At 43.5% G+C, this 22013-nt stretch overlaps 1 protein-coding gene across 1 annotated transcript; it reads right to left on the reverse strand.

The window, feature by feature from the left end:
• Positions 1-264: 264 nt before the first annotated feature.
• On the reverse strand, positions 265-11794 carry LOC106581040 (exonuclease V). Its single transcript, XM_014162713.2, has 6 exons — positions 11557-11794; positions 10941-11259; positions 9473-9714; positions 9118-9225; positions 8790-8962; positions 265-1724 (listed from the first exon to the last, which is right to left on the reverse strand). The coding sequence occupies exons 1-6, from the start codon at positions 11648-11650 to the stop codon at positions 1200-1202; spliced, it is 1461 nt and encodes a 486-aa protein (XP_014018188.1). The 5' UTR covers positions 11651-11794; the 3' UTR covers positions 265-1199.
• Between the last annotated feature and the right edge of the window lie 10219 nt (positions 11795-22013).

Below are 22013 nucleotides of genomic sequence, written 5' to 3' on the forward strand. Positions count from 1 at the left end.
TTGTGGAGGTCTACAATTTCTTTTCTGACGTCTTTGCTGATTTCTTTTGATTTTCCCATGATGTCAAGCAAAGAAGCACTGAGTTTGAAGGTAGGCCTTAAAATACATCCACAGGTTCACCTCCAATTCACTCAAATTATGTCAATTAGCCTATCAGAAGCATCTAAAGCCATGACATTATTTCCTGGAATTTTCCAAGCTATTTAAAGGCACTGTCAACTTTGTGTATGTGAACTTCTGACCCACTGGAATTGTGATACTGTGAATTATAAGTGAAATAATCTGTCTGTAAACAATTGTTGGAAAAATTACTTGTGTAATGCACACAGTAGATGTCCTAACCGACTTGCCAAAACTATAGTTTGTTAACAAGAAATTTGTGGAGTGGTTGAAAAATGAGTTTTAATGACTCCAACCTAAGTGTACGTAAACTTCTGACTTCAACTGTATAATTTAACAGTTCCATTTTATGTCATGCTGAAATAATGTATTATAATTTACCAGTTTCTCAGTTATTTATCCCGGGAAAAGGGAGTGGGTTTGGGAGGGAAATCTCAGTAGATCTCTGTAACCCGGTTCCCGCTATTCAAAATGTATAAAAAAATGTACCCCTTTTTTGCCCCAATTTCGTGGTATCCAGTTGGTAGTTACAGTTTTTTCTCGTTGCTGCAACTCCCGTATGGACTCGGGAGAGGCGAAGATCGAGAGCTGTGGGTCCTCCGAAACACAGCCCAACCAAGCCGCACTGCTTCTTGACACAATGCCCACTTAACCCGGAAGCCAGCTACACCAATGTGTTGGAGGAAACACAGTACCTCTGGCGACCGTGTCAGCGTGCACTGCGCCCACCCTGCCACACGAGTCACTAGTGCGCGATGGGACAAGGATATCCCTGCCGGCCAAACCCTCCCCTAATCCGGACAGCGCTGAGCTAGGCCAATTGTGCGCCGCCGCATGGGTCTCCTGGTCACGGCCGGCTGCGACAGAGCCTGGACTCGAACCCAGAATCTCTAGTGGCACAGCTAGAACTGCGATGCAGTGCCTTAGAACACTGCGCCACTCGGGAGGCCACTCCCCTCTATTCAACCCTATTGTAAACCCCTAAAATTATGACGGAAGTCATACCGATGTCAGGCTATCCACTGTTGGACTATCCAACCCTGGACTCTCCCATTTTGGATTCTCAGACCTGACAAACTTCAATTTGGGACCCTCCGACTTGAATTGGGAGACTCTGATTTAGAACCATCCAATTTGGCTTTCTTACTGCCATCAACCATCACCTCTTGCAACCTACTCCTCTTCCATTCACAGCTCTCCTCATAGGGGCACATCCTACACTTCCAAGCCTCTTCTATATCCTCAATATCCACTCCATGGGGCTCCCTCTCCCCCCTCCAGAAGGCCAGGTAGTCCCTGAGCTCAGCCCTTAGCTGGGTCTCCTTAAACTCTACCTCCCTGTTTCCTATGAGGACTCCGGAGCTCTGATGTCTGTATTCCAGGCATAGCTTGTCAATGGGCTGGAGGTTACAGAAATGTAGCACAACCAACAGGTGGTCCACAAGCTCTCCGAAGGTGACTGCCAGGAGGCCCAATTTCTGGGCATAGCTCTGGAGCTCTGACCCAAAGGCCTGGTGGGGCCGGAGCTTGAGGTAGTGGAGGAGCTGATCCCGCTTCATAGAACCCTGAACCATGGAGTCAAACAGCAGCTTATACACACCCACCTGACAGAGAGATCAGAGAGAGTGCGAGAGATCAGAGAGGGAAAGTCAACAGAGAGAGAACAATCAGAGAAGAGTCAGAGACCAGAGGGACAGATAAATGAGAGACCAGAAAGAGAGAGAAAGGTCAAAGAGAGAGCGACACCAAAGAGGTCAGCGAAACATCAGAGAGACCTAGTGTGTGGTGTGGTAGTGTAGCATAGGGCCTTTTGGGGGCCCTAAGCTACACTGTAAAAAAAAAACTTGTTTCAACTAATTATGAATAAAGTCCAGGTAGCAGATAATGGTCCCTAACATATATGTATGTAGTTGGTGCTGTATATTAACTAATATACATGGGTTCTAACTTGAAAAAAGTTTTTGTTAGTTTACAATTGTACAATTTATGCTCCCTGCATATTAATACCACGAAGACTGTCAGAAAGCCCCAAATGCAAGATCGTAATTTCTAAGGTATTGAGATATACACTACCGTTCAAAAGTTTGGGGTCACTTAGAAATGTCCTTATCTTTGCTAGAAGGCCAGCATCCCGGAGTCACCTCTTCACTGTTGACGTTGAGACTGGTGTTTTGCGGGTACTATTTAATGAAGCTGCCAGTTGAGGACTTGTGAGGCTTCTGTTTCTCAAACTAGACACTCTAATGTACTTGTCCTCTTGCTCAGTTGTGCACCGGGGCCTCCCACTCCTCTTTCTACTCTGATTAGAGCCAGTTTGTGCTGTTCTGTGAAGGGAGTAGTACACAGCGTTGTACGAGATCTTCAGTTTCTTGCCAATTTCTCACATGGAATAGCCTTCATTTCTCAGAACAAGAAAAGATTGACGAGTTTCAGAAGAAAGCTCTTTGTTTCTGGTCATTTTGAGCCTGTAATTGAACCCACAAATGCTGATGGTCCAGATACTCAACTAGTCTAAAGAAGGCCAGTTGTATTGATCTTTAATTAGCACAACAGTTTTCAGCTGTGCTAACATAATTGCAAAAAGGGTTTTCTAATGATCAATTAGCCTTTTAAAATGATAAACTTTGATTAGCTAACACAACTTGCCATTGGAATACAAGAGTGATGGTTGCTGATAATGAGCCTCTGTATGCCTATGTAGATATTCCATAAAATATTTGCTGTTTCCAGCAAAAATAGTAATTTACAACATTAACAAAGTCTACACTGTATTTCTGATCAACTTTATGTTATTTTAAATGGACAAAAAATGTGCTTTTCTTTGAAAAACAAGGACATTTTCTAAGTGTCCCCAAACTTTTGAACGGTAGTGTAAGTGCTACACTGGTTCCAGAGCCTTTTTTATGTTTACTCAACTTTTTGGTCCTAGTGTTACCTGAACTAATAAAAATGTGTTGGCCCAAACTTAGCTCCAGAAGATTGGAATGCTGTGAACCAAGAGTTTGTGAGTTCAAATCCCAGGTGGACATGTTGAATACGAATTACTGTATAAATTAACATGCACAATGTAATCATGTACAATATGTAAGTTGAAAACATTGTATGTTAAAATCACTGTGTGTGTGTAACATTCTTTTTTTTAGGTAAGCTGCCCAAATAACAATTTCGAACTAAATGAACATGAAACATTTTGAGAAAAACACATTTTAAGTTGACCAAATTTTTGCCTAAGTTCTCTCATGTTGGAGCTAAGTTTGGGCCAACTACAAATGTTAAGTTCTGGTAACACTTTGACCAAAAAGTTGAGTAAACTAAAAAAAGGTTGTGGAACCAGTTACTTAATAATATATATTTTTTAAACAACATGATTTTTGTTTACAGTGTAGATGGTTGGGGGCCTGTCATGCCAAATAGTGTCCTCCCCCCACGTCACAATGGGATTCGATGAGTTCTAGCTTCTGTTGTTAGGGCTGTTGCTAGAACTTGCAAAATTCTGACCTGATTACGTAATGAACAAAAGCGTCCGTTGCTATACTGGTTGCTTGGCTCTATTTTACCTCGTAGAGGTCGTGAAGGAAGGAGGACGTGGGTAGTTCTAGTTCTATTTCACCTAATAAGCGCTCACTCAGTTCGCGCAAAATGAATATCTCAGAATTGCTCTCCAAGGACGGTATTTTTGACGGTGACAACCTGCTGCTTCAGAGGACCGAAAAGACTGGAAAGAGAACACACTTTGTTAAATAGGAAGAAATAATTTAACCTGTTTTTAGATTGACGTCGCTAGCTACTGTCCTAATTTACCTCAGCCTGCCTAGTCACCCACCTCCCTCAGAGACAGAGCTGCATGTGAGCTCTCACATTTTTCAACATGTTTTTTTACAAAATGATAGATTTGGAGTTAGATAAACTAGAATTTTTCGGCAGGGACATATGCAGGATGCTACCTTCCACAGAATGGCCTTCGTTCCAGATCAAAACACCAAACCTACAACCTAATGTTGACCAGAATTAACCGGAGCGATTACTGCTACCAAGGTTTCCTTTTTACAAGCTATACAGAGGGTGTTCTAGCAAACAAACAGCAGAGACCTGAGGACACCATCCAACCTGGAACGGAGTGAGTAGTGTTTGGTCTGGTGCTATTTTGAAAGCCAAGAAGAAAAAATATTTAAAAAATAAAATAAAGTACATTACAATGATATATTTTACTTTATGGGGAGTGAATGCTGAGTTAAGGCTGCCAGGCTTGCAAGGACAGACCAGATACCACTTCAATTAGCACTGAGTTGTGAAGTAAAAGGTGTTGTCTTTGGGACCAACAAGTGGCAGGAGTCTTTAAAGCACCCTTTGAAGCCCCATCCTGCTGTTCAAGGACCATTCACTGACATTTTCTACAAGAAAACTGCTTCCAGAAATAAAAGCTTCTCCCAGGTGGGTGTGACACCTACTCCCGTTGATTGCTGCACTGCTGCTTGGATTCCACCTGGCAATTTGTTCACCGTCTGCCCTGGCATGTCTCCCCCTGTCTGGTACAGGTACCACCACCACCACACTCCCCCCTCTCCCGAGCTTTTCGCTCACCTCCAGCACACACACACTGTTGGGCGAGAAACTCTGAACTTACAATGGCTAGCCCCAAGTCGTTATATATTTTTAAAATGTCTTGTGCATTTTGCTATTTGCCTCATGACTCCTGCATGCTTTGTTGACTACAAACTTTCTTTACCCAACCGTGGGACAGACTGTTTGTTCCCCCACTTGGGACTCTGACTCTCTATTGGTTACACAGACTTTTGGCCTCCCATCCAATTCTAACCACCTCTCGCCGGCTTTGAATTCATGTTACCTGATGAAATTGCTGTACAATATGATCTTGTTGCCATCTGATCCACATTCACATGTCATAAATCAGCACTGCAGAGCTCCCCCTGTCCTATGCCGTGCCTTGATTGTATTACTGTTGATGATATCTGTGCATGCACACCCTGGCCCATCTACTGTTGCTAGGCCCAATTCTGACTTGTGCTCTGATATCTGCTTCACTGATTTCTGCTCTCGTAAAAGCCTGGGTTTTCTGCACGTTAACACTAGAAGCTTATTACCTAAAATGGATCAATTGAAAGTGTGGGTTCACAGCTCCAATCCAGATGTGTTGGTCATTACTGAGATGTGGTCAAGGAAGAGTGTTTTGAATACTGATGTTATAACCAGAAAGGTTAACCTTTTTCAAGCAAGACAGATCTTCCAAAGGTGGTGGAGTGGCAATCTTTACCAAGGATCACCTTCAGTGCTCGGTTGTATCCATAAAGTCTTTCCCCAAACAATATGATTTGCTGGTTTTAAGCATTAAACTTTCAAATAGCTCTTTGTTGACTGTTGCTGGGTGCTAATGTCCCCCATCAGCACCGGCCTGTACCTTAGGACTTGGTCAGGTGGTTTAAGCATGTCCCAGTTTAGGGCAGCTTAACTGGGACATTCTTAAAACACCTGACCAAGTCCTAAAGCAATGGGACTCCCTAAATCTTTCTCAGATTATTACCAATCCCACAAGGTATGACTCCAAAAACTCAGAAAAGGCTACTCTCTTCAATGTTATCCTCACAAATAATCCTGATAGGTATCAGTCTGGTGTTTTCTGTAATGACTTTAGTGATCACTGTTTTACAGCCTGTGTTCGTAATGGCTGCTCAGTGAAGCGACCTGTCCTGATTTGCCATAAACGCTTGCTAATAAACTTTAATGAGCAAGCCTTCCATCATGAACTGGCCTCTTTAAAATTGTATAAAATTAGCTTGATACCCTCTGTTGAAGACGCTTGGACCTTCTCTTTTCATATTTTCAGTCGTATTGTTAACAAACATGCCCCCATAAAGACAATTAGAATTAAAAACAAGTTCAGCCCCTGGTTCGACCGTGATCTTTCAGAGTTACTCCACCTCAAGAATTGCATTTGGCGAAAGGCTCGGCACATGCATACGCAGGCTGACTGGCTCTCGTTCAAGCAAATGAGAAATAAGTGCACTCAGGCTATCCGGAAGGCCAAAGTTAGTTACTTTAAGGAGCAGTTCTCTCTCTGTGGGTGTAACCCCAAGATGTTCTGGAAAATGGTTAAAGACCTGGAGAATAAACCCTTCTCCTCACAGCTGCCCATGTCCCTTAATGTTGATAATGTGGTTGTTACTGACAAGAAGCACATGGCTGAGCTCTTTAATCACCACTTCATTAAGTCAGGATTCCTATTTGACTCAGCCATGCTTCCTTGCCCGTCCAACATTTCCTAATCTCCCTCTTTTTCCACTGCCCCGCTACAAAGTTTCTCCCTACAGGCTGTCACTGAGTCCGAGGTGCTAAAGGAGCTCCTTAAACTTGACCCCAAAAAAACATCTTGGTCAGATGTTTAGAGCCTTCTTTAACGTTGCTGCCCCTATCATCGCCAAGCCTATCTCCAACCTTTTTAACCTGTCTCACCTTTCTGGGGAGGTTCCAATTGCTTGGAAGGCAGCCATGGTTCATCCTTTATTTAAAGGGGGAGCTCAAGCTGGTCCGAACTGTTACAGGTCTATTTCTATTTTGCCCTGTTTATCAAAAGTGTTGGAAAAACTTGTCAATAATCAACTGACTGGCTTTCTTGATGTCTATAGTATTCTCTCTGGTATGCAATGTGGTTTCCGCTCAGGTTATGGACGCATCACTGCAACCTTAAAGGTCCTCAATGATGTCACCATTGCCCTTGATTCTAGGCAATGTTGTGCTGCTATTTTTATTGACTTGGCCAAAGCTTTTGATACAGCAGACCATTCCATTCTTGTGGGTATTGACTAAGGAGTATTGGTGTCTGAGGGGTCTTTGGCCTGGATTGCTAAGTACCTCTCTCAAAGAGTGCATGAAGTCAGAAAATCTGCTGTCTCAGCCACTGTCTATCACCAAGGGAGTACCCCAAGGCTCGATCCTAGCTCCCACGATCTTCTCAATTTACATCAACAACATAGCTCAGGCAGTAGGAAGCTCTCTCATCCATTTATATGCAGATTATAGTCTTATACTCAGCTGGCCCCTCCCCGGATTGTGTGTTAAATGCTCTACAACAAACCTTTCTTAGTGTCCAACAAGCTTTCTCTACCCTTAACCTTGTGCTGAACATGTCAAAAAAAGTAATGTGGTTTGGTAAGAAGAATGCCCTTCTCCCCACAGGTGTGATTACTTCCTCTGAGGGTTTAGAGCTTGAGGTAGTCACCTCATACAAGTACTTTGGAGTATGGCTAGACGGTACACTGTCCTTCTCTCAGCACATATCAAAGCTGCAGGCTAAGTTAAATCTAGACTTGGTTTCCTCTATCATAATGGCTCCCCTTTCACCCCAGCTGCCAAACTAACCCTGTTTCAGATTACCATCCTTCCCATACTAGATTACAGAGACTTCATTTATAGATCGGCAGGTAAGGGTGCTCTCGAGCGACTAGATGTTCTTTACCATTTGGCCATCAGATTTGCCACCAATGCTCCTTATAGGACACATCACTGCACTCTATACTCCTCTGTAAACTGGTAATCTCTGTATTCCCGTCACAAGACCCACTGGTTGATGCTTATTTATAAAAACCCTCTTAGGCCTCACTCACCCCATCTGAGATATCTACTGCAGCCCTCATCCTCCACATACAACACCCATTCTGCCAGTCACATTCTGTTAAAGGTCCCCAAAGCACACATCCCTGTGTCGCTCCTCTTTTCAGTTCGCTGCAGCTAGTGACTGGAACGAGCTGCAACAAACACTCAAACTGGACAGTTGTATCTCCATCTCTTCATTCAAAGACTCAATCATGGACACTCTTACTGACTGTTGTGGCTGCGTTGTGTGATGTATTGTTGTCTCTTCCTTCTTGCCCTTTGTGCAGTTGTCTGTGCCCAATAACGTTTGTACCATGTTTTGTGCTACTACCATGTTGTGTTGCTACCATATTGTTATGTTGTGTCGCTACCATGCTGTGTTGTCATGTGTTTCTGCCTTGCTATGTTGTTGTTGTCTTAGGTCTCTCTTTGTGTAGTTGTGTTGTCTCTCTTGTCGTGATGCGTCTTTTGTCCTATATATATTTTATAATTGTTTTATTTTTAATCCCAGCCCCCGTCCCCGCAGGAGGCCTTTTGGTAGGCTGTCATTGTAAATAAGAATTTGTTCTTAACTGACTTGCCTAGTTAAATAAAAGGTTAAATAAATACAAAGTCAGCTAGCCAGCTACAATAGCGGGCTAGCTAACCAGGTTTATTTAGCTAGCTACTGTAACTGTTATTGTAGCTTTCTGTCCAGTTTGAGTATGTAACTTGCACTTCAATGGCATCCCTCGAGGAGATTTTATTTTATCTTTCCAACCAGGCGAAGTACTATGAAGGCACCACTGCCCTCGACAAGAGGCACAACATTCAGAGAAATTCTAGTCGGGTGTTTGCATAGCGATGATAAAAAGAACATCATTTAGGCTGTAATGATCTCCAAAATTCGAATCATTAGGTCATCACACCGTTGATATAGCAACGGACGCTAATAGTTGATCGAATCCTATTGTGACGCAGAGGGGGACACTTTTTGGCCGGGGGACATTATTTGGCGTGACAGTCCCGCTAGCGGCCTCTTATATCGTTTATTGGCTGGGCCGGCACTTTGTGTAGCCTACCTGTAGAGAGTGTCCCTTGGCCTGGGCAGGATGCGGCAGGGAGTTGTGACTGCGGGTCTTCAGTTCACTCAGGACCAGTTCCCCAGACTTACTACAATACAGCTCATCAACCACACCCAGGAAAAACACCCCATCCAACACACCTAACACTGGAAACTCCCGCACAAGCTGGCCTGGGAAACACACACACACACACACACACACACACACACACACACACACACACAGATTCTGAGATGGCTATTTGCAACAGTTTATCATCTTTTGTCATCATTACAGTATGATCATATTTAGTGTACTCTATCAAACCTGATCAGTACTACCATACCTGCCTCCAGAGCTGGGACCATCTGTATCAGGTTGATGAGTTTCAAGGCTTCCCTGTCCTCTCTGGTATGAACAACCACAGTCACAGCATCTGGGTTTGCCTCCAGTTCTAGACACATATATACAAGAACAGGAAATTGGTTATCATCACTAACTACCTCCACATCATCCATAAAGTAATCAAGCATACACAGGGATTTATGTTATGGGGAAAGTTGAAGTTACAAAATTACTTGTTATATGAAAGCAGTCTATGGGCCAATGACCTTCTTCTATTCAGGATTGGCTCATAAAGTAGTTCATTATGGTTATGGAAATATATGATTACTTTTTCTAGGGCACAACATGCTGCTTACCTCTAGCAAGATGAATACTGGCCCCGGTCATCACTGCAGTCCTTCTCATCTCTCTCCTCTTCATATGAGGCTTGAGGAACCCATAGACCACTTTAATTTCACACCATGACTGCTCACACAGCTGAGTAACATTCAGGTGATGCTTACTGAACCTCTCCATTGGACTCTGGTCTGGGATAGACAGGGCAACAATGCTCCTATTGTTGCTCAGCCTTTCGAACGTGGCCACGACCACGTGACCCCTGATGGACAGACACGTTAGTAATGGGGGGAATAAAAAATAAATCGATAGTTACATATCGCAATATTATTTTGGATGATATTATATTGATACTTTGACTCCAAGTATCGATTTGTAACACAAATATTTTTTGCTAGCACTAGATGGCTGTACCTGTGCCAAAAAGCGGGTATTTTTCATCCTATACAGTAGCTTGTTCTCCATCTTCTTTTTAAATAGTGAGCCAACATGTTTTCTGCACTTTTATTTCCATGACTGATCAAAACTCGTTTTTAATCATGGCTCTCTCTTGTCTCTCTGCAGCAGACATACTGTATAGTGAGCAATACATGAATCGCAATACATATAGAATCGTGAGAATTGCAATACATATCGGCACCTAAGTATCGTGATAATATCATTTCGTGATGTCCCTGGCAATTCCCAGCGCTAATGTACATGCACACACACAGACACACACTGACAGGAGCTGTTAATCATCCCAGTCTTTCACACACACAGAACAGAAGTTGCTGATCCCCTCTATGTTGCCCCCCTCTAGGTTGCACAAAAGCATCTGTTGGATTCTAGCTTGAAATATTGTTATTCCTGTTACCATTAATATAACTTATTGATTACATGTATAAGGAATGTATATGTTGGGGTCAATGAAGGGTGGATAGGAATTTGGTGTATGGAAAGTGGGAGACAAGGGGAAGTTCAGAAAGGTAATATTCTGTACCATGTTTCTAAGGAGGGAGGTGAAGGGTTAATAGTTAGTCTCTGATAAGGCAGGCCAGCTGCAGAACCTGGGAGGAGCGAGGACTTCATAAATCAACATATGAAGTGAGAAGCAACCTCTGGGAGGGGGACCAGAAGGGCCCACCACAACAGTCCTATCTCACACACATACACTTCCACGCAGGTTCTAGCATCAGGCAGAGCCATGACTTCACCAGTGAGAGGAACCAATTAAGTTCCTGCCGAGCTACAGAGATGTATTGGCTGTCTAGATGTTGAAGGAGTTGACCCCGCCTATTAGTAGGTTATAAATATATGTGCTTGTGTAATCATGCTTTGTCTTTGCAGCTGTATGACCCAGTAATTGAATAAACTTGGTTTGAGCTTTTTCTAGGTCGTCACACATCATATAAAGGGAACCAGAGTCAAATAACTCTGTATGGCACTGCAGTGTTGAGAACTGTTTTCAAAGGTTAAACTTTGCATAAAATACTTGAGTGGGTTTACCGTTTCTTAATTTGGCCATCGATTCTCTCCTCCTTCTTGGCAAGGGACTGGCCATCATCGACCACACACACACCCAGTGTCGGACTGTGTTGATCAGCACCAGCGCTCAAACTGGTACTGGTACCACTAGCAGGAGTCACATTGGTACCATACGCAGGAGTCAGACTGGTACCACCAGCGGGAGTCAGACTGGTACCACCAGCGGTAGTCAGACTGGTACCAGCAGGAGTCAAACTGGTACTAGCAGGAGTCAGACTGGTACCAGCAGGAGTCAAACTGGTACCAGCAGGGGGAGTCAAACTAGGTTGGTCAGACGGGGCTAGAGTAGATGAAATAGAAGAAAGATACTGTAGTAAGGGAACTTCAGAGAAGTAATAGTTATACTGTAGTTTATTAACTGTATAGAATATTGACCTATGGACAACTTTTTAAAATGTAGTGTATAAACTATGGCACTGTATTGCTGTAATGTACATTCACGCATAGGATACAGAAGAGAAGAGACACGCAAGACAATACAGTTCATCAAAACAGTTCATAGTATTCAATAATCGCATTGGGCATGCATCGTCTAGAAATGCTGTTAGCAAACATTTCAATAAGTAGTCATACTCACCGAGACGCTCCGACTGTATCCTGAGGAGTTGTGCATCGCTTATATCACACCCGTCATCTAATGGATCGTCCCTTGGAGTTGTTTTTGAATTCATTGTAAAAAGTGAAAGTGCATTACTAGACTAAGACTGATTCTTTAACTCATAATTACGCGTAGTCAAATAATGTTAATTATTGGACCTGACAATAACAGACAATTGTATTACGCAGTTGTTTTGCCCAGACTTGTTAGAGTGAAGTCACACCCCTCATTGACGTCAGTATTGTTTAGATCGTGTCTCATTGGTTCGTTTCTGTGGAGGATCACATGCGAGTAACTAGTGTTGCAGCGATTGGTTACTGTAACAAAATATGGTGTCTTGTTTTATACTTTGTATAAAGTGTAGTGCTATGTATGCTTCGATATAAAGCAGTTGACAAACAATGTATCAAAAAAAAGTTACATCTTTAACTATCAATAGTTTGATGCTGTGTCGACTTAGCCCAAGCGTCCGTAGAGAATGAAACACAGCATAAACGTTGATACGGTGGTATGGAGTCAGGAAACGTTGACGTCTACCAACGCGAGCGTTAGAATTGTTTAACCTTTATTTTTAATAAAGAAGTCATACTGAGACCAGGGCTTGTTTTTTTTTTAACAGATGAGCCCTGAATTACATTAATTACAGAAAATACACACATCAATATAAATACAAAATGCAAGGAGAAAGAACATGGTAATAAAAAACAAACACATTCATCAGTAACAAGGTCCTCAATCAGCCTTCTGAATTGCCCCAAAGGCACCAAAACATCACATTTAAGAACATTTTGAAGATTGTTCCACAAATAAAGGTGCAAGAAAACTAAAAGCTGATTTACCTAACTCAGTAGAGACCAACATAATTTCCAGAGTTAACCATCCCTGAGACTGGGTGTGGTAACTCGTATGTTTAAAGTTTAGTAAAGATGTTCGGTACAGTGGGACATTTTGTACATGAAAACATGGCAATGTATCAACCATTCGTGACATGAAAGAGGGCCAATATCCAGGAAACCTGATTTAACACCACCAGTACACCATCAGTTACATGCAGCCTGTCTAGGCCAATTGAGGAAGGCCTCTGAATTAGCAGTGGATGATCAACAGTATCGAAATTCTGACAGGTCAATGCAGAGGGCAGCACAATGTTGCCTTTGAGCCATACAGTAAACCGCATCATTTATAACTAGGGATGCAGCAGAGATATGATCTGCTATGTGTGCTATGATCTGGTCTGTACATTTAGAATACATTTCAAAGATAAGAAAGATCTTAGCTGAGAATGAATCAAGGATTCTAATATTTTAGCTAGGCAAGAACGTTTAGAAATAGGATGATCATTTTTTAGGTCACAAGGGTCACCACCTTTGTGAAGGGGGAGTACATGGGCCGCCTTCCAAACCTTGGCGATAGTACCAGACATAATCGTCAGGTCAAAAATATGGGTTAATGATTTAGCAATCAGGGGGGCAGAGAGCTGCAGCAGAAATGGATCAAGCATATCAGACTCAGTGGATGTTTTTTTTCCTTTTTTACATCAATCTTAAGCAAGCACATCACAGATAGTAAATTGTTGAAATGAAAACAAAGATTCACTAGAAGTTGACGGGTTAACCGTTGAGTCTGCCAGCCTTTAGCTGAGAGAAGAGCAGTCGACTGACTGACCAGGGTCAATTAAACCACCGTTTCTTTCAAATAAAAGGACAGCAAGAGAAAGAAGAGAAAGGACAAAACAAAATATAAAAAGAAGCGTGGATCTACGAGAAAAGGTCAGAGCTCGCCTTTAAACTCTGGCGATGAACCAGGTTGGTTTGATGCTCACAAAATCTAGTTTTAAATGCCCAGCGTAGGCCTCTAGGCCTACCTACAACTGTTTTACCATAACGTTTTCATTGTAACCCCAAAACGGATCTGTTTAATGTTTTTGTCATAGATTTTGTTAAAGCTGCAATATGTAACTTTTTGGGCGACCTGACCAAATTAATATAGAAATTCAGTTATAGATCTGTCATTCTCATTGAAAGCAAGCCTATGAGCACTGTTTCCAGTGGCATGTACATCTCAGTGGGGCAAACCCAGCAAAGCCACTACACAACACTAAACAATACATTAATTGGACTACAACATTGACAAACGGTGTCAACAAACTGTTAGGGCCTTGCCTTGCGAAAGTATTCACCCCCCTTGGCATTTTTCCTATTTTATTGTCTTACAACCTGGAATTAAAATGGATTTTTTGGGGTGGGTTGTATCATTTGATTTACACAACATGCCTACCACTTTGAAGATGCTAAATATTTTTTTTATTGTGAGACAAACAAGAAATAAGATAAAAAAACAGAAAACTTGAGCGTGCATAACTATTCACTCCCCCAAAGGCAATACTTTGTAGAGCCACCTTTTGCAGCAATTACAGCTGCAAGTCTCTTGGGGTATGTCTCTATAAGCTTGGCACAACTAGCCACTGGGATTTTTGCCCATTCTTCAAGGCAAAACTGCTCCAGCTCCTTCAAGTTGGATGGGTTCCGCTGGTGTACAGCAATCTTTAAGTCATACCACAGATTCTCAATTCGAATGAGGTCTGGGCGTTGACTAGGCCATTTCAAGACACTTAAATGTTTCCCATTAAACCACTCGAGTGATGTTTTAGCAGTATGCTTAGGGTCATTGTCCTGCTGGAAGGTGAGCCTCCATTCCAGTCTCAAATCTCTGGAAGACTGAAACAGGTTTCCCTCAAGAATTTCCCTGTATTTAGAGCCATCCATCATTCCTTCAATTCTGACCAGTTTGCCAGTCCCTGCCGATGAAAAACATCCCCACAGCATGACGCTGCCATGGGAATGGTGCTCTCGGGGTGATGAGAGGTGTCGGGTTTGTGCCAGACAGAGTTTTCCTTGATGGCCAAAAAGCAAAATTTTTGTCTCATGTAACCAGAGTACCTTTTTCCATATGTTTGGGGAGTCTCCCACATGCCTTTTGGCGAACACCAAACGTGTTTTCTTATTTTTTTCTTTAAGCGATGGCTTTTTTTTCTGGCCCCTCCTGTAAAGCCCAGCTCTGTGGAGTGTACGGCTTAAAGTGGTCCTACGGACAGATACTCCAATCTCCGCTGTGGAGCGTTGCAGCTCCTTCAGGGTTATCTTTGGTCTCTTTGTTGCCTCTCTGATTAATTCCCTCCTTGCCTGGTCTGTGAGTTTTGGTGGGCAGCCCTCTCTGAGCAGGTTTGTTGTGGTGCCATATTCTTAACATTTTTTAATAATGGATTTAAATGGTGCTTCATGGGATGTTCAAAGTTTCTGATATTTTTTTTATAACCCAACCATGATCTGTACTTCTCCACAACTTTGTCCTTCACCTGTTTGGAGAGCTCCTTGGTCTTCATGGTGCCGCTTGCTTGGTGGTGCCCCTTGCTTAGTGGTGTTGCAGACACTGGGGCCTTTCAGAACAGGTGTATATATACTGAGATCATGTGACAGATCATGTGACACTTAGATTGCACACAGGTGGACTTTAGTTCATTATGTGACTTCTGAAGGCAACAGACAGAGTCCCAGCTTACAATAGTCAAAATGTTAATTCACGAGAGCTCTCCCAATCATACAAGCACTTAGCCGGCTACACATGGCTATCAGCAGAGCCTTGTCTGGCAGCAAAACAGTTAATTCAGTGTCATTTAATGCCTTTTAAAAACAGATCGCTGATATGTCTGACTTGCTTAAACAAATGTGGTTTATTTTCAGCAAACTTCACGTGTAAATATTTGTATGAGCATAACAAGATTCAACAACAGACACACTGAACAAGTTCCACTGACATGTGACTAACAGAAATGGAAAAATGTGTCCCTAAACAAAGGGGGGGTCAAAATCAAAAGTAAGTCAGTATCTGGTGTGGCCACCAACTGCATTAAGTACTGCAGTGCATCTCCTCCTCATGGACTGCACCAGATTTGCCAGTTCTTGCTGTGAGATGTTACCCCACTCTTCCACCAAGGCACCTGCAAGTTCCCGGACATTTCTGGGGGGAATGGCCCTAGCCCTCACACCCTCCGATCCAACAGGTCCCAGACGTGCTCAATGGGATTGAGATCCAAGCTCTTCACTGACCATGGCAGAACACTGACATTCCTGTCTTGCAGGAAATCACACACAGAACAACCAGTATGGCTGGTGGCATTGTCATGCTGGAGGGTCATGTCAGGATGAGCCTGCAGGAAGGATACCACATGAGGGAGGAGGATGTCTTCCCTGTAACACACAGCATTGAGATTGCCTGCAATGACACCAAGCTCAGTCCAATGATGCTGTGACACACCGCCCCAGACCATGACAGACCCTCCACCTCCAAATCGATCCCGCTCCAGAGTACAGGCCTCGGTGTAACGCTCATTCCTTCGACGATAAATGCGAATCCGACCATCACCCCTGGTGAGACAAAACCACGACTCGTCAGTGAATAGCACTTTTTGCCAGTCCTGTCTGGTCCAGTGACGGTGGGTTTGTGCCCATAGGCGACATTGTTGCCGGTGATGTCTGGTGAGGTCCTGCCTTACAACAGGCCTACAAGCCCTCAGTCCAGCCTCTCTCAGCCTATTGCGGACAGTCTGAGCACTGATGGAGGGATTGTGCATTCCTGGTGTAACTCGGGCAGTTGTTGCCATCATGTACCTGTCCCGCAGGTGTGATGTTTGGATGTACCGATCCTGTGCAGGTGTTGTTACACGTGGTCTGCCACTGCGAGGATGATCAGCTGTCCATCCTGTCTCCCTCTCTTAGGCGTCACACAGTATGGACATTGCAATTTATTGCCCTGGCCACATCTGCAGTCCTCATGCCTCCTTGCAGCATACCTAAGGCAAGTTCACACAGATGAGCAGGGACCCTGGGCGTATTTATTTTGGTGTTTTTCAGAGTCAGTAGAAAGGCCTCTTTAGTGTCCTAAGTTTTCATAGCCGTAACCTTAATTGCCTACCGTCTGTAAGCTGTTAGTGTCTTAACGACTGTTCCACAGGTGCATGTTCATTAATTGTTTATGGTTCATTGAACAAGCATGGGAAACAGTGTTTAAACCCTTTACAATGAAGATCTGTGAAGTTATTTTTATTATCTTTGTAAGACAGGGACCTGAAAAAGGGACGTTAAATATAATAAAAAATAAATAGTATGGGGATGAGGTAGTATGATGGGATATTTACAGGTGCAGTGATGTGAGCTGCTCTGAAAGCTGGTGCTTAAAGTTAGAGGGAGATATGAGTCTAGTGATTTTTGCAATTAGTTCCAGTCATTGGCAGCAGAGAACTGGAAGGAAAGGCAGCCAAAGGAGGAATTGGCTTTGGGAGTGACCAGTGAAATATACCTGCTGGAGCACGTGCTACGGGTGGGTGCTGCAATGGTGACCAGCGAGCTGAGATAAGGCGGGGCTTTACCTAGCAAAGACTTATAGATGACCTGGAGCCAGTGGGTTTGGTGACGAATATGAAGCGAGGGCCAGCCAACAAGAGCATACAGGTCGCAGTGGTGGGTATTATATGGGGCTTTGGTGACAAAACGGATGGCATTGTGATAGACTGCATCCAATTTGCTGAGTAGAGTGTTGGAGGCTATTTTGTAAATTACATCGCCGAAGTCGAGGATCGGTAGGATGGTCAGTTTTATGAAGGTATGTTGGGCAGCATGAGCGAAGGATGCTTTGTTGCGAAATAGGAAGCCGATTCTGGATTTAATTTTGGATTGGAGATGTTTAATGTGAGTCTGGAAGGAGAGTTTACAGTCTAACAAGACACCTAGGTATTTGTAGTTGTCCACATATTCCAAGTCAGAACCGTCCAGAGTAGTGATGCTGGACAGACGGGCAGGTGCGGGCAGCGATCGGTTGAAGAGCATGCATTTAGTTTTCCTTGCATTTAAGAGCAGTTGGAGCCCATGGAAGGAGAGTTGTATAGCATTGAAGCTCATCTGAAGGTTAGTTAACACAGTGTCCAAAGAAGGGCCAGAAGTATACAGAATGGTGTCGTCTGCGTAGAGGTGGATCAGAGAATCAACAGCAGTAAGAGCGACATCATCGATGTATACAGAGAAGAGAGTCGGCCTGAGAATTGAACCCTGTGACACCCCCATAGAGACAGCCAGAGGTCCGGACAACAGGCCCTCCGATTTGACACACTGAACTCTGTCAGAGAAGTAGTTGGTGATCCAGGCGAGGCAGTCATTTGAGAAACCAAGGATGTTGAGTCTGCCGAAAAGAATGTGGTGATTGACAGAGTTGAAAGCCTTAGCCAGGTCGATGAAATACAGCTGCACAGTAATGTCTCTTATCAATGGCAGTTATGATATCGTTTAGGACCTTGAGCGTGGCTGAGGTGCACCCATGACCAGCTCGGAAACCAGATTGCATAGCGGGGAAGGTACGGTGGGATTCGAAATGGTCGGTGATTTGTTTGTTAATTTGGCTTACGAAGACCTTAGAAAGGCAGGGTAGGATAGATATAGGTCTGTAGCAGTTTGGGTCTAGAGTGTCTCCCCCTTTGAAGAGGGGGATGACCGCGGCAGCTTTCCAATCTTTGGGGATCTCTGACGATATGAAAAGAGAGGTTGAACAGGATAGTAATAGGGGTTGCAACAATTGCGGTGGATAATTTTAGAAAGAGAGGGTCCAGATTGTCTGGCCCGGCTGATTTGTAGGGGTCCAGATTTTGCAGCTCTTTCAGAACATTGGCTATCTGGATTTGGGTGAAGGAGAAATGGGGGAGGCTTGGGCAAGTTGCTGAGGGGGGTGCAGGGCTGTTGACCGGGGTAGGGGTAGCCAGGTGGAAAACATGGCCAGCCGTAGAAAAATGCTTTTTGAAATTCTCAATTATCGTGGATTTATCAGTGGTGACAGTGTTTCCGAGCGTCAGTGCAGTGGGCAGCTGGGAGGAGATGCTCTTATTCTCCATGGACTTTAGTGTCCCAGAACTTTGTGGAGTTTGTGCTACAGGATGCACATTTCTGTTTGAAAAAGCTATCCTTTGCTTTCCTAACTGCCTGTGTATATTTGTTCCTAACTTCCCTGAAAAGTTGCATATCACGGGGGCTATTCGATGCTAATGCAGTACGTCACAGGATGTTTTTGTGCTGGTCAAGGGCAGTCAGGTCTGGAGTGAACCAAGGGCTATATCTATTCCTGGTTCAACATTTTTTGAATGGGGCATGCTTATTTAAGATGGTGAGGAAAGCACTTTTAAAGAATAACCAGGCATCCTCTACTGACGGAATGAGGTCAATATCCTTCCAGGATACCCGGGCCAGGTCGATTAAAAAGGCCTGCTCGCTGAAGTGTTTTAGGGAGTGTTTGACAGTGATGAGGGGTGGTCGTTTGACCGCAGACCCATTACGGACGCAGGTTATGACATGACATCAGTGATCTTCAGGTCGGAGTTCTAGAAAGAGGCCCGAGTTCCCGACTTGGAATTCAAAGTTAGATGACCTTCCAAAATGTATTTTCCCAGTCGGAGCTCATTTTTTTCTGAGTTCCCAGTTGTCTTCAACTCACTGAAGTCTGAGATTTCCCTGTTCCGAGTTTGCAGTCGTTTTGAAAGCTGCAGAAATCATGTTGGATTGACAGCATGGCCAATGTTGACGTTTATCCTTTTAGGCTTGGAAAAGAGACCCTTAAACCCAGACTTGGACCACACATCCACTCCACTGAAGATCAGGCTAGTCAAATCAAATGTTATTTGTCACATGCGCTGAATACAACAAGTGTAGATCTTACAGTGAAATGCTTACTTACAAGCCCCTAACCAACAATGCATTTAAGAAAAATAAGTGAAGTAAAAAATAAAAAGTAAAAGTAAAATAACAATAGCGAGGCTATATACAGGGGGCCCAATACAGTCAATGTGTGGGGGAACCAGTTAGTCGAGGTAATATGTACACTACCGTTCAAACGTTTGGGGTCACTTAGAAATGTCCTTGTTTTTGAAAGAAAAGAAAACAGTCCATTAAAATAACATAAAATTGATCAGAAATACAGTGTAGACATTGTTAATGTTGTAAATGACTATTGTAGCTGGAAACGGCAGATTTTTTTATGGAATATCTACATAGGCATACAGAGGCCCTGTATCAGCAACCATCACTCCTGTGTTCCAATGACAAGTTGTGTTAACTAATCCAAGTTTATCATTCAAAAAAGGCTAATTGATCATTAGAAAACCATTTTGCAATTGTTAGCACAGCTGAAAACTGTTGTGCTGATTAAAGAAGCAATACAACTGGCCTTCTTTAGACTAGTTGAGTATCTGGAGTATCAGCATTTGTGGGTTTGATTACAGGCTCAAAATGGCCAGAAACAAAGAGCTTTCTTCTTAAACTAGTCAGTCTTTTCTTGTTCTTAGAAATGAAGGCTATTCCATGAGAGAAATTGGCAAGAAACTGAAGATCTCGTATAACGCTGTGCACTTCTCCCTTCACAGAACAGCGCAAACTGGCTCTAACCAGAATAGAAGAGGAGTGGGAGGCCCCAGTAGACAACTGAGCAAGAGGAAAGTACATTAGACTGTCTAGTTTGAGAAACAGACGCCTCACAAGTGCTGAATTGGCAGCTTTATTAAATAGTACCCGCAAAACACCTTTCTCAACATCAACAGTGAAGAAGCGAGTCCGGGATGCTGGCCTTCTAGGCAGAGTTCCTCTGTCCAGTGTCTGTGTTCTTTTGCCCATCTTAATCTTTTATTTTTATTGGCCAGTCTGACATATGGCTTTTTCTTTGCAACTGCTTACGGCCTTGTGACTGTATAAGGTTTAAGGTTTTACTCACATCGGCTACAGAGAGCGTGCTCACACAGTCGTCCGGAACAGCTGATGCGCTCATGCCTGTTTCAGTGTTACTTGCCTCGAAGCGAGCATGGAAGTAATTTAGCTCGTCTGGTAGGCTTGTGTCACTGGGCAGCTCGCGGCTGTGCTTCCCTTTGTTGTGTGTAATAGTTTGCAAGCCCTGCCACATCCGACGAGTGTCGGAGGGGGGGTAGTACGACTCAAACTTAGTCCTGTATTGATGCTTTGCCTGTGATGGTTCGACGGAGGGCATAGCGGGACTTCTTATAAGCTTCCGGGTTAGAGTCCCGCTCCTTGAAAGCGGCAGCTCTACCCATTAGCTCATTGCGGATGTTTCCTGTAATCCATGACTTCTAGTTGGGGTATGTACATACAGTCACTGTGGAGATGTCATCAGCCAGTGACTGATGTGGTGCACTCCTCAATGCCATCGGAAGAATCCCAGAACATATTCCAGTCTGTGCTAGCAAAACAGTCCTGTAGCTTAGCAGCTGCTTCATCTGATCACTTTTTTTATTGACCGAGTCGCTGTTGCTTCCTGCTTTAGTTTTTGCTTGCAAGCAGGATTCAGGAGGATAGAATTGTCAGATTTGCCAAATGGAGGGCGAGGGAGAGCTTTGTACACGTCTGTGTGTGTGGTGTAAAGGTGGTCTAGAGTTTTTTCCCTCTAGGTTGCACATTTACCATGCTGGTAGAAATTAGGTAAAACGAATTTAAGTTTCACTGTATTAAAGTCCCCGGCCACTAGGAGCGCCGCCTCTGGATGAGCGTTTTCCTGTTTGCTTATGGCCGTATACAGCTCATTGAGTGCGGTCTTAGTGCTAGCATCGGTTTGTGGTGGTAAATAGACAGCCACAAAGAATATAGATGAAAACTCTTGGTAAATAGTTTAGTCTACAGCTTATCATGAGATACTCTACCTCAGGCGAGCAAAACCTTGAGACTTCCTTAGATTTCGTGCACCAGCTGTTGTTTACAAATATACATAGACCGCACCCCTTGTCTTACCAGAGCTGGCTGTTCTATCCTGCCGAAAAAGCATAAAATATGTTATGTCGTCATTCAGCCACGATTCAGTGAAACATAAGATATTACAGTTAATGTCCCGTTGATAGGATATACGTGCTCGTAGTTCATCTATTTTATTATCCAATGATTGTACGTTGGCTAATAGGACCGATGGTAAATGCAGATTACCCACTCGCCATCGGATCCTTACAAGGCATCCAGACCTACGTCCTTGGATATCTCCGTCTCTTTCTCCTGCGCATGACGGGGATGAGAGCCTTATCGGGTGTCTGGAGTAACTCCTTCGCGTCCGACTCGTTAAAGAAAAAATCTTCTTCCAGTACGGGGTGAGTAATCGCTGTCCTGATATCTAGAAGCTCTTTTTGGTCATAAGAAACGGTGGCAGAAACATTATGTACAAAATAAGTTATAAATAAGGTGAAAAAACACAACTGGTTAGGGGACTGTAAAACGGCAGCCATCTCCTCCGGCGTCAGTTGCAGTGCTTGCAGTTAGCCCCTGAATCTTTCCAAACTACTCATTATTTAATTTGTGATTTCCAACTTGTAATGTTTATGTCCAATGGTCGATGACCACCGATCCGTTTTATCT

The sequence above is a fragment of the Salmo salar genome, chromosome ssa20 (assembly GCF_905237065.1).
Source record: "Salmo salar chromosome ssa20, Ssal_v3.1, whole genome shotgun sequence".
Lineage (NCBI taxonomy): Eukaryota > Metazoa > Chordata > Actinopteri > Salmoniformes > Salmonidae > Salmo > Salmo salar.